The following is a 15,411-nucleotide window of genomic DNA, read 5'->3' on the forward strand; positions in this document are numbered from 1 at the left end:
TGGACCCCCTAAAAATATAACTAAGTTCATCCCTTTAAGTTTAAGCGTACTTTTATTATGTACAAAACATTTGGAGCTATGTTAACTGCTGTTGAGAGAATAAAATGTTTTAATATAATGTATTTGAAGACTGTCCTGCAGTCTTTACGAGTCAATGCACTGCAAAAAAATGAGTATATTTGTCTTGTTTTCCAGTAAAAATGCCATAATTATAGGGTCAATCACTTTTATTTTGATACATTTATCAGAATACAAGACAAATTGTTTCATGTCATCTTGCTTCTCAAGTAAACGTATCTTTTTAAGATATCCTGAAAAACAAGATAAAAATATAGAGTAAGAGAACCACTTGTTTTCTGTGTGTGAAGGTGTTTGTGTGATGAGTTCACAGTCCATGTGTGTATCTGTGGTGTGGAGGGGTGTGTTGGGGTGGAATAGCATTGAGGTGAAGTCCTGCACGTCTCTCCGCTGTCTTCACGAGCTCTTGGAGCTCCTGGCGTTCCCGCTCTACGCGGCGGGACACCTTCCGGGCTTTCCTCAGGGAATGCCTCAGTTTCCCCACTCGTTCTTTTAACTGTTTATTCTTCCTCTCCAGCTCGGCCACGCGCTCCTGGAGCTGTCCAACCCGCTCCTCTTCCTCAAACAACACCTTCTGCACGGAGGAACACAGCAGCTGAAAGAATAGAGAGAGAAGGTCACTCGGGGATGTTATAATCAGAGGTCTGTGCATGCGTTGATAACCTGACCCTGTGGAATGAAGGTCAATATACAACATGACATCATTTCCAGCCTCCGTCAGCCTTATTATTTCCTGTTGAGTGCTGCCTTTCTTCTCTGGGCCCCTACAGATGCCAGTGTGTGTGTGTGTGTGTGTTTGTGTGATGGAGGCAGTTCAAAAGTGACATGCTGTCATGCCCACGGTAGACACAAGTCGAGGCATGCTGAGTGTGTGTGTGTGTGTGCATGTGGAGTGTGTGTGATTACTGCATGTATTTGAGCGACGGGAGGACGCATGTTCTCCCTGAACAGCGGAAAGGTCTAAATCCCTGTTGTAAAGGGACAAATCTGAGTGTCACATGATGTCAGAGGTCACCACAAAAAACTGTGAACACAAGTCACATGAAAGTGAATGGAGACGGATGCTGTGAAGTTCAATGATCATTTTCCAGTGAATAATGACTTAAAAATGAGCATTACTCCAGTCGTCAGTGTCACGTGATTCTTCAGAAATCATTCTAATATGCTGATTTGCTGCTGAAGAAAAATGTGTTTTCTTTAACAATGTTGACAACTATGCTGTTTAATATTTTGTGGGAACCCTGAAATTTTTTTCATTATGAACATTATGAATGTCTTTACTGTCACTTTTGACCAATTTAATGCATCCATGCTGAATTAAAGTATTAATTTCCTTTATTAATTAATTCCCCCCTCCCTGTAGACGTTTATACAATGTGTTTGCGCATTTGTAAAAGCTATCCTGGCCAGAAGAGTGTTCAGACAAATAAGGAGTGATGAGATAACTGATGTTGTGTCCTACTGTCCAAACAAACCCCACTGCTGTAACAACAACAGTCCTCTCCAGAAACCATGAGACCAGAGCCAGAGACTGACAAGTGGACACCAACTAACACACCTAAAACAACACACACATGCTGAATTAAACATCGCTGCTCATTAACAAGACCTTCTGTTATTTCTTTTGCTTGTGAAACTATGTAAACAGCTATCTAGCAATGCAATTTAATGTAATATGATTTCTTCTTATCGTGGGTGATGTGTATTTACAACCACAAGAGCCAAACATAGCTTTCAGACCCAAACTAGACCCAGATGTGGTGGTCAGTGAGTCGTCTATAACAATAGAGTGTGTTTTTAGAAATGAAAATAAGAGAAAGAATGAAGACGTGGAGAGAGTTTGGGCACACATTGGGGTCAGATAGATAGATAGATAGATAGATAATAGATAGATAGATAGATAGATAGATAGATAGATAGATAGATAGATAGATAGATAGATAGATAGATAGATAGATAGATAGATAGATAGATAGATAGATAGATAGATAGAAAAATTTTGAAAATAGATGGATAGATATAGATAGACAGACAGATAGTTTAGATAGATAGATAGATACATAGATAGATAGATAGATAGATAGATAGATAGATAGATAGATAGATAGATAGATAGATAGATAGATAGATAGATAGATAGATAGATAGAAAAATTTTGAAAATAGATGGATAGATATAGATAGACAGACAGATAGTTTAGATAGATAGATAGATAGATAGATAGATAGATAGATAGATAGATAGATAGATAGATAGATAGATAGATAGATAGATAGATACATTTTGAAGATAGATGGATAGATATAGATAGACAGACAGATAGTTTAGATAGATAGATAGATAGATAGATAGATAGATAGATAGATAGATAGATAGATAGATAGATAGATAGATAGATAGATAGATAGATAGATAGATAGATAGATAGGTAGAAAAATTTTGAAAATAGATGGATAGATATAGATAGACAGACAGATAGTTTAGATAGATAGATAGATAGATAGATAGATAGATAGATAGATAGATAGATAGATAGAAACATTTTGAAGATAGATGGATAGATATAGATAGACAGACAGATAGTTTAGATAGATAGATAGATAGATAGATAGATAGATAGATAGATAGATAGATAGATAGATAGATAGATAGATAGATAGATAGATAGATAGATAGATAGATAGATAGATAAACAGACAGATAGATAGATAGATAGATAGATAGATAGATAGATAGATAGATAGATAGATAGATAGATAGATAGATAGATAGATAGATAGATAGATAGATAGATAGATAGATAGATAGATAGATAGATAGATAAAAACATTTTGAAGATAGATGGATAGATATAGATAGACAGACAGATAGTTTAGATAGATAGATAGATAGATAGATAGATAGATAGATAGATAGATAGATAGATAGATAGATAGATAGATAGATAGATAGATAGATAGATAGATAGATAGATAGATAGATAGATAGATAGATAGATGATAGATAGATATAAAAAGTTTGAAGATAGATGGATAGATATAGATAGACAGACAGATAGTTTAGATAGATAGATAGATAGATAGATAGATAGATAGATAGATAGATAGATAGATAGATAGATAGATAGATAGATAGATAGATAGATAGATAGATAGATAGATAGATAGATAGATAGATAGACAGATAGATAGATAGATAAACGTTCTTTCAGTCAAAAGTTTTTTTGTTATGAACGCATGGATGAAGTTGAGACAAAACTCTTCATAATCCTTACATGATATTTGATTAAATGCATTATACATTCAGACATTGTACTGCAGCGGCAACAGTGTTGTATAATGGGTGTTAAAGATGGATAGTAGAGGAAGCAGGGGGTGACATAACACACACACACACACACACACACCGTTCTGGCTACAGTCACAAGAGCACAAAGTCCCTCAGGCAGCCTCAATCCTTTTCCCACAGGAAAGCTCCTGTTTTAAACAGCTCTTATTATCTCTCTGATAATCAGCCCCACCTGTTCCTGCAGCACACACACACACACACACACACACACACACACACCATCATTATCTTCATCTTCTCTCTCCGCAGCGTCTATGCATCTGTCTGTTTCTGTGATTAAGTGAAGTGTCACTGTATGTCTTCTATGATCTGTAATACTATGTAACATTTTAAAATATTGAGGGTTCAGAAAAGATGCAGTTAAAATGAAATAGTTTTGAACCCACATTCCTTTATTGCACATCACATCTGTTTAGCACAGTGGACATCTGTTAGAGAAACCCTGCACCTCCTCAGGTCACAGCCTGTAATGTAGACACGCATGAACACTGTCTGCATGACGTACTGTAATCCTCGTCATCAGAGGATGTCCGTGACTGTGCACGTACAAAGGCACATGTGCGAGTGATTTGAAAACAAAAGTCAATGACACTTTATTTTACAATGTCCTTCCTGCAGTAATAACTATAAATTATGCGTAATTACATGCAACTAACCCTAAATCACACCCTAACCCTAATACTCAGTACTTAAATGTATAAATACACTGTCACACAGACACTTGAACATAAAGTGTAACTATGCAAACAGTTGTTTAGCAATGCAATTTAATATAATACGATTTCTTCTTGACCTGCACTTCCACGTTCCAGGTTTTTCCACAAGCCCTCCCATAACCTCTGAGGACCCCTGACATTCCTCCCATTCTGCATCGAACCGTCCACATCGATCACATGATTTATTTTCCTTTCAAAACCAGAGGATGTTCACATGTCCATCTGATGTCTCCCTTACTCTTTCTTTTCATTTTCTATCTCAGCAATATTTTTAGGGGCAGATGTGTGTGTTTAGGTGGGATAGGCTGTCCAAGTTTGTGTGTGTGTGTGTGTGTGTGTGTGTGTGTGAGAGGTAGGTAGGGCAGCTAGCTGGGAGGTCTTTAATCCGGCCTCTATCGAGCCAAATGAACTCTAGAATTATCTCAGCCTCCTACCGTGATGAACAGTCACAGTCGTCAATAGAAAGACCACCAAAGAAAGGGACTAGTGTGTGCTGTATGAACCTGGAGCTCCATTTACCCATGAGAACCTGAACATGTTACTTTCATTTTACTCTCACTTCCTGTGACACATTTTTGGCTGCAGCCAATCAGATTCCTTGAGTTGTTTTGTATAATAATTTGCAAGTAATTTCATTTTGTTGATCCTCCTGATATTTTATCCTTACCCTATCACTACCCTTACCCATAACGTATCCCTGAAATCAGAGGGAAATGAATAACACTGATGAAGAAGCAACCCTGTTTGTAAGCCTAAACTACTGTACATAGACTCTAAACTTGTCACTCAAATCTGATTGGCTGATTGGACTGTTGTTTCGGGATCGACAAAGATGCTGATCTACGAACAAATTGTACTTGGTGAAATCAGGTTCAATGTTAGTGCAGAACTACTGGAATGAAAATCGGCTGTGTTTTACTGTAAAGACCAGGTAAAAATAATGCAGTTGTGCGTGCAGACACTCCTGTCTTTAAAAAAGGCCTTTTACGAGTGGTTCTTGAATTTACAACAGAGTCGTTTCAAAACAGAACGCGCTCTAAACGTCTCTAACGAAGCTCACATCGGCATACGTTCACCTTTTGCAGATTCATGCCTTTAAATTCTCTTGACAAGATATAGTTTTCTGCATGCCAATGTTAAATCTACATCATTCAGGAGGTACTCGTTTATCTCTGCAACTCTAGTGCATATTGAACACATCTGTGTGTGTGTGTGTGTTTATTGGTGTCGTACCCTGCTGTCTTCCTGGCTCTCCCAATCACTATTAAAGTTGTGCACCGTCTGTCCAGCAGAGCAGTTTGAGAACTGGAAGAGGCTGGAAAACAGGCGTCTGTTATCCAGCGTGTCTGGGAATATGGCGTCCTGGAAGTTAACTCCATGAGGGAGGATGTTGTAGTTTTCATCCATTCTGTATAAAATACACACAAATGTTTGTTTGCATACTGCAGTCTACTTGTGAGGATGACTAATTGGCTTGTTTTCAAAAAAAAACAAACAAAAAAAAAAACCCTGTTATTTTATTTTAAAAACATAACATGTAATATATGCGTCTTCAATTTGTTTTTAAGATAAAATAGGCACCCCAATGTCGAAATTAATTTTATTAACTTAAATATCATAAATAAAAGGGCATTTTAACAGTTAGTTTCAAGTAGGAATAACCTGCAGTTCAATATGTGAGTAGAATGATTCAATAACCGCCCTTAAATGGGTAGTTCATCCAAAGACGAATATTCTGTTATTAATTACCCATCTTCGTGTCGTTCCGTAAGACTTTCGTTTATATTCGGAACACAATATTTTTGATGAAATCTGAGAGCTTCATTGACAGCAACGCAACTACCACTGACGCTTCAACAAGTTCGTAAAACTAACTAACCCATATGATTTGAATTATTTAGTCCAAATTTTACTTAAAGACACCGCTTTATATGATGAACATACTGAATTTAGTCTTTTATCCGCGTTGTTTGTGAGTCGATTAGTTTACGTGTCAATTACGCGTTGTTTAGCTACGTGTTAAAAGTCACGTGCTTTTGAGATTTCGGGGAAGCCTACACCATGAAAATGATTTCCACCAACTTAATTTTAGAATAAAAACTGGTTCTGTTTCCAAATAGAAGTGAACCCACCTAAGGAAGAATATGTAGGAGTTGTTTTCCATCACGGTGTGTGACTGACAGCTGAAGTACCCGAGTCCCGTGAGGTTGAGGCGCGAGCCCGCGGGCACCTCCAGCATGCTTCCCCACGCCTGGTCGCATAGCAACTCCACCTCCGCCGCGTACAGGAGCGCGTCCTCCGCGCGCTCGTGCCTCTGGTACGGCAGGTAATTGTACAGACTGGACGCGTACGGCTCCTCGTGGATGGCCAACACCTTGGCGTACACGATGATCTCGGCAAGTTCAGCCCGACAACCCTCGCTCAGGGGTCGCCACTCGCTGGGTAGCTGGCATGCAAACGCGAACCCGAAACCCAGCGTCAGCAGAAGCGCAAGGTGCATGCTTCCCGTGCCAGTAAATATACTCACGCGTAAAAAAATGGCTAGTTCACGGGTTCAGTGGAATGCAGCGAAGGCACCCATGCAACGGCCCGGGGTCAGTTCACAGACATAGTTAATCCCGACCTGTTCAGACTGCTGAAGGTTCACAAGTAAGAGTTCCCACGTCCTGCTCCTCCTCGATCCATCATCACCCCTAAAGTTTGTCTCAGGCCAATCGGACGCGCTGGAGTTTAACCAGCCAATAGACGCGCTGCATCCTGCGTCCATCAGCCTCACTCACTGCTACATTCCTGGACAGAGGATTTGGACTCATTTTGTGTCTTTATACATCAGACATAGACAGATCAATGTCCACGAGAATACTTTAATCATCAAAACTGCTCTGAAGAAATGTACTGAGCCATTGCCTATTCAGTCATGAAAAGGTTTATTTTATTACATAACATGAGATTGTCTCTATTGTGTTGCCCTTTTAAAAGCATTTGAAACCATACCACTTTTATGATAATAATACATTTGATTTTCTATAGCGGCCTTTAAAATGTGCACCTCAACGCGCTTTACAAAAAAAATAAAATAAAAATAAAAACAGAAATACAATACTATAAATTAAGTGCATTCATAAAAGTGAATTTAGATACAAAAATAAAAAGTTATTAGTAATTAAAACAATTCAAGAAGTAAATAGCCTATATAGAATAAGACATTTAGAAAGTAATCAAATAAAAGCTAGGCCTACCCTTAAAAGCTTTTATTTGTAGCATGTAAATATTACACAAAAAAATATTTACATGATGTTATTTTTTTTACTCATTTTGTTTTCCAGGTGACCAGCGTTTGCAACAAAAAAAGTAGCAATTATTCATATAAATAATGTCTTAATAACATTACCCGTTTATATCATGCTGATGATATCAGTGTTACAAAACTATAATTTTGAAAGATTAAAAGTACAAAAGGTAAACTTGAATTCAATGTTTGGCTGTATCTTTTTCTTTCTTTCTGGGCAATAATGATGTAGATGTCAGCTCCATTCTCCCCGTAATTATGAAGTTACCAGACTATTTTACTTGAGCCAAATTCACAATAGAAAGGTGGCACAGAAGCACTTCTGAAGTGGCAATTGTGTCTTCACAACCTGTTTAATGCTGCATAAATGGATTTACACAACATTTTAACTGCATATTGTTATAGGGGATGAGGTGTGTCCGAGCAGGCATCATAGTCTTCCCAGACAGCAAGCCTATATTGATTTTCCATCTGAATCATCATTGTGGTTGATATTAAAATTTCAATGCATCTTCTTTCACAGAAGTTTAGCTGTAGTTTCAGCTGTATAAAGAGTCAAGACTCCTTTAGTTTTAAACGCATCTTTGTCTCAGTGGCTCCATCTGGTGCATCAACAAAGTCCTTGCATTACAGGGAACTCAACTTTTAATATAATAATTGATAATGTATGCAGCCAATTATCGCTGTTCTTATAACGTTTAATGCCAAACCTCATAAATAATAACATGCAGTATATGGAAGGAAAGAGGTTGTATATTCACCTACGACATTTCTTGTGATCGTGTAAATAGGAAAGTATGACCCTTATACCAGAATGATAATACGGGTGTCGAAAAGCCCCTCCGTTTGCCCCAGTTCGGAGTGCGTCACTGCGTCATGTGGGATGACCAGGGCAGGCGCAGGGAAATCCCGAAACGCGTCCTGACATCACCGTCAGCTGATTCCGTGCTGTGAATGCAGTGTAGAGTCTTATGGCAGTGGATAGACACTTACCTTAGAATAACTCTTACTGTATAGACCAGTCCTGCTGGATCACAGATCCGCGCGCTCATCGCTCTTCACTGACGTGCGCAACAGGAAACGAACGTTCTCAAAACAAGTCGGTGCAGACGAGAACGCTTTGTGAGTATCGTATTGCTCTTAACTATATCGAGTTATTTAACGCTTGCCATTTAAAAAAGTTGTGTACTCATGAAAAACATTAGAATGGAGATTGACGTGTTAGTTCATTTTTTATTGCAAATATCTTCGTTAACTTTCGCTTTCTCATGGCATTGCTATTGGGTGTCTTGTGAAACGTTTCGGGTGAGAACAGGCTGTCCAAACCAATGAGGAAACCAGTATTTACCACTCATACATCATCTGTGTGTTCTTCACAAGTTAATATGTTCTCCCAGAAATGACTGTCATTATTCTCTACTCACACTCTTGTCATTTAAATCTCGTATAAAGTCGCTTGAAGCCATACGATAGCTTTGTGCAGGGTACGGAATTCAATTGAAACCATACTGTCAACTCGAGAACCTTATCAGTTCGATTCGTCATCGAATAGTTCAAGATTACGTGATTTGGATTAACTGATACGATTCGAATTTCCACTTGTATTTTGAACATACATACGAATACTAACTCTCTTTTAAAAACTTGTTTTAAAATATAAAGTTTAGTTTACTGCATATAAAATTACACTTTTTACTCATTAGATTTTATTTATAGTTTCTTTTTATAGTTATGCTAAGCATATATTCACCTAGAATTTTAGTCTGTTCAGTTTAAGTTTCACTTTTCATTCTGTGCTTGATGATTGCATATTTGAGTGTAAGCCATTCTTAAACTGAGTCATGCTGAGATATTTCTTAACACAGCACACTGTTGCTTAACAGACACCGAAAACATGGCATCTGGTTCATCTATGATGAACGGAGACATCAGTCACCCTCGCGGGTCCGGCCCGGGGAATGTGGGCAGTTTAGAGGAGACCCTCCAGCAAATGAACACCCTGATCAAAGAGAACAGAGAACTGAAGGGTGAGATATTAAAACCAACCCTCTTCCTGGACGCACACCACAACAGTATGTTGAATGCCTTCCTTGTGTTTGATTAGGAAGAGTTTGAAAATGTGTACTGTTGATGTGTCTCAGGAACAGGGTTGGGAAACTAATTTAAACGGCAGTGTCCCAGTCGTTTTACTTTCAGTCATAATCTCAGTATATAGATAGACACGCTCCATCACACACAACAATCCAACATCATTATGTGTATCAACAGAAGCCCTGAAACATACCAACTTGTCCATGAAGGAGAGATTTGAGGGCCTATCGGCATGGAAGGAGACGCAAAAGGAGGAGAGAGACTTCCTGGAGAAACGATTGGAAGAGGCCAAAACCAAACTGAACACTATGGATGCAGAGAACGAGATGTTGAACAAACGAGTGGAAGAGCTGGAAAAAAGTGGAGTCGAGGTAAGCGAAGCTAGAATCGCACAACCCAGAAGTATATAATCAATTATTAAATAGACTAAAGTTAAATATCTGCCGTAGTGTTTAGACACTGAACTGGAGGCACTGAGGGCTCAGATTGGTCGACTTCAGGCTGAGAAGAATGATCTGGTAGCATTGAACTCTGAACTCCAGCTCAAAACGGGACAAGGTTCACCTAGAGACTCCTTCATTGAGATTAGAATAGCTGTAAGTATGCACATACACACACAAACACAATGAAGAGACAACATGTTGCTCAATTTGTCACTCTTTGTACTTTCTTGCACAGGAGGACGATGATTTAAAAGTGACCAGAGATTTGCCCAGTACACAAAAGGACCTATCTGCTTTCTCCATGTAAGCATTGCGATTTAAAAGGCTTACTGTGATTTAGATTTAAATGCTCCTGATTCACCAAATTGTTTATTTTCTCATTTAGCTATAGTTTGTTTGCTAGAAAGAGAGTTAGATCCGACTACGCCTCTTTTGGGGACATTCAATCAAACTGGAAATTTGATTAATAAGGGTGTGTTCACACTTGTAGTTTGGTTCACTTGGTTAATTCGGTCCGGACCCCCCAAAAAAACATTTAGTCCTGGTTTGCTTTGCGTTCATGTTTACATTTTAATATTGAACCTAAAGACACTGAACCTAAAGGCATAGGGATATGTTCACAACCCGACTGGTTGGCTTTTATTGTGTATATTTCGTGACAGAACTTACCGTGTGTTGGTCTAAATGCGCTCGTTTTATGTGCAGTTGAGAACTCATGAAGAGCTTATAAAATGTGTAAAGGAGTCAAAACAGTGGCAGGAATCGCTCTATCACACACACACAAACAAAGATCTGCTACGGGGAGACAGTTCCGATGCCTGTTACTGAACTGAGATGCTTAAAGCTCCACTGTGTAACTCTTTTAGTTTATTCTTAGCACAAAACACTTAGTTCTTTCAAAAATATATGTGCTCATTAATGTATATTTACTTTGTTCAAGTAATAAAGTATTCTCGTGAGTGTATAATATGCCATTGAAAATACATACGGGTGAGGGGTTCTAATGTCGGTCACCATGTTGCCCCTCCATCTTGAAAGTACATTAGCCAAAGAGGGACATACCCGTTAAATCAAGCTTCGCCTTTCGCGTTTACGTTTCGGTTAACACTGATGGACGAGGTCGAACTGGAAGCCATGTTAATCTTGAACTACACTGGCCACCGTAGGAGTTAAAACGAAATCGGAATTGAGAGGAACAGAAACTAATATTCACTGGATGGTCATATACTTTTTCACCACTAGATGGGAGTAAAATCACACAATGTAGCTTTAACATTGCGATAATGACTAGAAAAATCTGTAATTTTTAGTTTTTTAGGTTCGTTTACATGTCTTTGGACCATGTAGAGGTCATATTTCAGTTGAACTGCGTTTGGAAGCAGACCCATATTTTCAGGAGTCTCGGTCCAATTGTTTAATGCGCACCAGGATTCAGATGGCAGCGTTTACTCTTATTCAAATGAACCGCACTAACAGGGCAATCACACAAGGATTCGTTTTAATCTAACCAAACATGCCAGGTGTCAACACACACCCTAAGGTAAGAGGGCTGCTCATGGTTAGTCTGGAGTAATTTCTTGACAATAGAAGCCTATAGTAGGTCCTCATTTTGATAACCATGTGCGTACACAGGCAAAAGGGCGAGTCGGAAGAACAGACGGTCAGGCAGCTCCTTCACTCCCTCAGAGTAGAGACTGATGAGAAGGAGAGACTGCAGATAACTCTTCAGGAGGCACGTGCGAGGTCGGCCATCTTTTCACAAACCCTCTCAGAAACACAACTAAAGGTGTTTCTGGTCTTTTATTGTATGCGCATATGTGTGTGTATTTGCAGAATTGCAGAGTTGGAGAACAGACTGGAACACACTGACAGCAGCGCACAGACGTCTCTGCCCTGTACAACTGAAATCAATGTAGGAGAATCAGGTTTTCTAGCGTTTTTGAAGTAGTTCGATCAAAACATCCATCCAGTCTTGTCTGTGAATGTGAAACTCAAAGAAATTTGTTGCAACGACTTTGAGTTTACATTTTAGTTGGAAGAAGGCAACCAATTTTGTGTATGTTTGTTTCTGACAGTCAAGCGCTGAGGTGAAGAATCTGGAGGAGCAGTTGTTGAAGCTCTGTAATGAACTGAAACAAGCTCAGATCAAACTAGACGATGCTGAGAACATGAAAAGAAACCTGCAGGACAGGTCAGACAACAGCCTTACATTCAAAGAAGTCGCTAATGCTCAACTAGGCTGCATTTATTTAATCAAAAACACAGTAAATCAGTTAATATTTTCAATATTAATTAAAATAATTTTCTATTTTAGTAGCAAAAAATGTCTATTTTTTCAGCATCATTATTCCAGTCTCAATGTCACTCGATTTTGCTCAAGAAACTTAATTTTAATACTTTCAAAGTTGAAAACAGTTGTTGTCTTCTTGTAACTTTAACCTGAAGCTGTACAAGATCTAAAGCTCTCCAATCTCCTGCTCTGTCTGCAGGTGTAAAGATTTGGAGCAGGATCTGGCTACCGTAAAGGCTCAGCTGGGAGAGAAACAGAAGACTCAGGCTGAGAACGACTGTCTGAAGGTTCAGATGGAAAGTCTTCAAGCTGCTATTAAACTGGAACAGAAGAAAACTCAGGATGAGAAGTGAGCGCAGCTTGTTACCTCCATCTAATGCCTACAGGAATGCAGTCGATCTAAATGTTTTCATGATAATCACGTCTCCTTTGGCCAGGAACAACCTAAACCAGCTAAAAGATGCCTACACTAAGCTGTTTGAAGACTACAATGAGCTCCAAGAGGAAAAGAAGAAGAAGGAGGTACAAAATGATGGAATCACCATTTTGGATTAGGTATTAAACTCACTCTTTTAGTACACGGGGTAGCTCCCATTATCTTACCTCGTTGCGCATGTGTGTGTGATCAGGGTAGTGTATCACGGGAAGAGTACGATGACCTCCAAACCAGGTTTGCTACGGCTGAAAAGGCGCTGGCAGACAAACAGCTGAAGATTGATGAGATGAAGATGGAAATCTTCAAGAAGGAAAAGGAGCTAGAAACCATCTCTGTTTTCCAGGCTCAGGTACAACCGATTATAATGTCATGTCACGTCCTCTCACTTTTTTTTAAGCTCTTCGCAATCTGTATAATTTTTTTGTGTGTGTACACATACAGGCTGAGATATATTCGTCAGACTTCTACGCAGAACGAGCTGCTCGGGAGAAGATTCACGAGGAGAAAGAGCGTTTGGCCACTCAGCTGGAGTATGTAAAGAAACAGAACAGCCAACTTCAGGACGAGATGGAATCACTCGGCAGGTACGTCATAAACTTAACTTACCCACTCACATGTGACCTCTGCGCCAACTTAAACAGAATTGTCTTCATGCTTCAGGCATTCCATGAGCGAGATGCAAAGGAGACATGTGCCACGTGGGGCCAATCCACAAGGCCCGACATCTCCACACAACCTGCAGGGAGGTAGAAGAAGTCCCTTACATTAAAGAGCCCATATTGTACACTTTCATGCGAGAGGACAATTTACATAGACCTCTTTCTTTCTCAGGTGATTGGCAGCAGCATGATATTCCAGACCATGCTTGTCCTAAATGTGGGGAAGTCCTACCTGACCTGGACTCCCTGCAGATCCACATCATGGATTGCATCATCTGAGTTTATTGCCTAATAACAATACCAGATCCCCCCTATTATGTGAATGAGTGGTTTGATAGCTTTAATGCTTCAATAACACAGGTCTATAAACCCTGCATCCTAAATATACTGTACATTATCAGTGTGGATGTTTTCAGATCAATAGAAGTTACTAGTTGAGGGTGAAAATGAGCATTTAATCTGAATGTCTGGATATGGTCTAAATATGCCCTGTATAAACATTCATATAAGCTGCTTTGACAATTTATCATTCAACTATTAAGGAAATGTATATGTTGCAGGTGTGCAATAAGTGTGGCATACAGGCTATTACACAAAAATCTGTTGTGGGCGAATTACTTTATTAATTGCATATATATTCTTGTTTTGGATTAACTTTGAATGTTTCTGAGAGAATCGTTTATTTAAAAGACTTGAAGTCTCAAGTTGGTTAATTATATTTTCATTATATTCTCAATTCCCAACATTATACAGACAGATATCAACTTTTCTTTTCATTTTATTTCTTGGATCTGTTTAAATGTTAAAGCACTTTATCATGTAAATTAGTAAGATTTGGGGTCATTTTGAATATAACTGTCTGTCTATCAGTTAATACCTAAGTCTAATAAATTGCTTTCTGAAGTTCAAAAAGATATATATTTTCTTCGTCACATGCGCTCTAGGCCTAGATGTTATTTTGTGTAAACGTTAGCCCTGCAGTACGATGCAAAATCTCATGCTTGAAATGCATATTAAAGGACTAGTTCATCCAAAAATGATCATTTTTCTGTCATTTACTCACCTTCATGTGCATATCCTGGTTACTTACCGTGAAAGACAAAAGGACATTTTGAAGTATGTAACGGTCACTCTTCTTGTCGATGTAAGTTAATGGTGTCCGTGATACAGAGTAATTACTTAATTAATTACTTAGTAGTAAACATTGTAATAACATGTAACAAAATGTAATTAACATGTAACTAAGTTATGGAACAGCCTGTACTTACAGATTGTAATTACACTCATGTAATAGGCAGCTACTGTTACATGTGTAACAGGCCGAGTCGGTTACATACGTGTTACCGACTTGGTACAATCTAACAAGTGCTTAATATGTTACTAAGGTAAAAAGCCTGTAGTTACGCATGGTCATTTTGTACCTTCTAAAATTGTGTATCAAGTACTTAAGTGCAGTTCATGAGTGTCTACATACAGTACCTTATGAATTACCTCATCTGAATATTAACCCACTAGTTCACAGCTTAAATACATGCAGTAGCTTCTTAATTACATTCAATTTACATAATATTACACATGTATAAGCTACGTAAAATAAAGTGTATCAAGATTGTATTTAAGTGTACTACATGTGTATTACCTTACATACCTTATTCATATGTACTTTAGTTTGAATTAAGTCAAACTCCCTCGTTCACAGCATAAATACAAGCGGTAGCATCCTAATTACATTGCAATTAAATAATATTACACAGGGATAAGCTACGTAGAATAAAGTGTATCAAGATTGTACTTAAGTGTACTTCATGTGTATCTACATACACTCTTAAAATGGATGTGTTAAAAACAACACAACCTGTGTTATATCTTAACACATCTGTGTGTTTAGTTAAGGACAACACATTTTGTGTTACTTTTAACTCAACCAGTGTGTTATTGTTCTTAACACAGGGAGTGTGATTTCACTAAGTTTGCACTTTGAATTAGATTAAAATGTAGCAACTGACAAAATATTGCGTGTAAATAAGTTTTATTTACACTGGTGCACTCTTATAAAATGAT

At 38.3% G+C, this 15,411-nt stretch overlaps 2 protein-coding genes across 3 annotated transcripts; one reads left to right on the top strand and one right to left on the bottom strand.

The window, feature by feature from the left end:
- Positions 1–209: 209 nt before the first annotated feature.
- Positions 210–6,769, bottom strand: ccdc3a (coiled-coil domain containing 3a). The gene is made up of 3 exons (XM_039667818.2): positions 6,275–6,769; positions 5,376–5,550; positions 210–673 (listed from the first exon to the last, which is right to left on the bottom strand). Exons 1-3 carry the CDS (start codon positions 6,640–6,642, stop codon positions 386–388), a joined length of 831 nt encoding a protein of 276 aa, XP_039523752.2. The 5' UTR covers positions 6,643–6,769; the 3' UTR covers positions 210–385.
- A 1,665-nt stretch (positions 6,770–8,434) lies between these two features.
- optn (optineurin) lies at positions 8,435–14,333 on the top strand. Of its 2 annotated transcripts, none has more exons than XM_039667741.2 (14): positions 8,435–8,553; positions 9,315–9,458; positions 9,700–9,893; positions 9,972–10,118; positions 10,201–10,268; positions 11,598–11,708; positions 11,799–11,877; positions 12,041–12,156; positions 12,455–12,604; positions 12,693–12,777; positions 12,885–13,040; positions 13,133–13,275; positions 13,352–13,437; positions 13,523–14,333. In XM_039667741.2, the coding sequence occupies exons 2-14, from the start codon at positions 9,326–9,328 to the stop codon at positions 13,627–13,629; spliced, it is 1,575 nt and encodes a 524-aa protein (XP_039523675.2). In that variant the 5' UTR covers positions 8,435–8,553; positions 9,315–9,325; the 3' UTR covers positions 13,630–14,333. The 2 variants fall into 2 exon arrangements, with proteins under 2 accessions (XP_039523675.2, XP_088982810.1); XM_089126684.1 differs by lacking the exon at positions 8,435–8,553 and adding an exon at positions 8,612–8,736.
- The last annotated feature ends 1,078 nt before the right edge of the window (positions 14,334–15,411 follow it).

The sequence above is a fragment of the Pimephales promelas genome, chromosome 24 (genome assembly GCF_988280905.1).
Source record: "Pimephales promelas chromosome 24, fPimPro1.hap1.1, whole genome shotgun sequence".
Taxonomy (NCBI): Eukaryota; Metazoa; Chordata; class Actinopteri; order Cypriniformes; family Leuciscidae; genus Pimephales; species Pimephales promelas.

Coding starts and splice junctions, on each gene's coding strand:
- ccdc3a (XM_039667818.2), bottom strand. CDS start 6,642: ATGCACCTTGCGCTTCTGCTGACGCTGGGTTTCGGGTTCGCGTTTGCA. Junction 5,551..6,274: donor TCCTACATATTCTTCCTTAG/GTGGGTTCACTT, acceptor TATTTTATACAG/AATGGATGAAAACTACAACA. Junction 674..5,375: donor AGAGCCAGGAAGACAGCAGG/GTACGACACCAA, acceptor CTATTCTTTCAG/CTGCTGTGTTCCTCCGTGCA.
- optn (XM_039667741.2), top strand. CDS start 9,326: ATGGCATCTGGTTCATCTATGATGAACGGAGACATCAGTCACCCTCGC. Junction 12,778..12,884: donor AGGAAAAGAAGAAGAAGGAG/GTACAAAATGAT, acceptor GTGTGTGATCAG/GGTAGTGTATCACGGGAAGA. Junction 13,276..13,351: donor GAGATGGAATCACTCGGCAG/GTACGTCATAAA, acceptor TTCATGCTTCAG/GCATTCCATGAGCGAGATGC.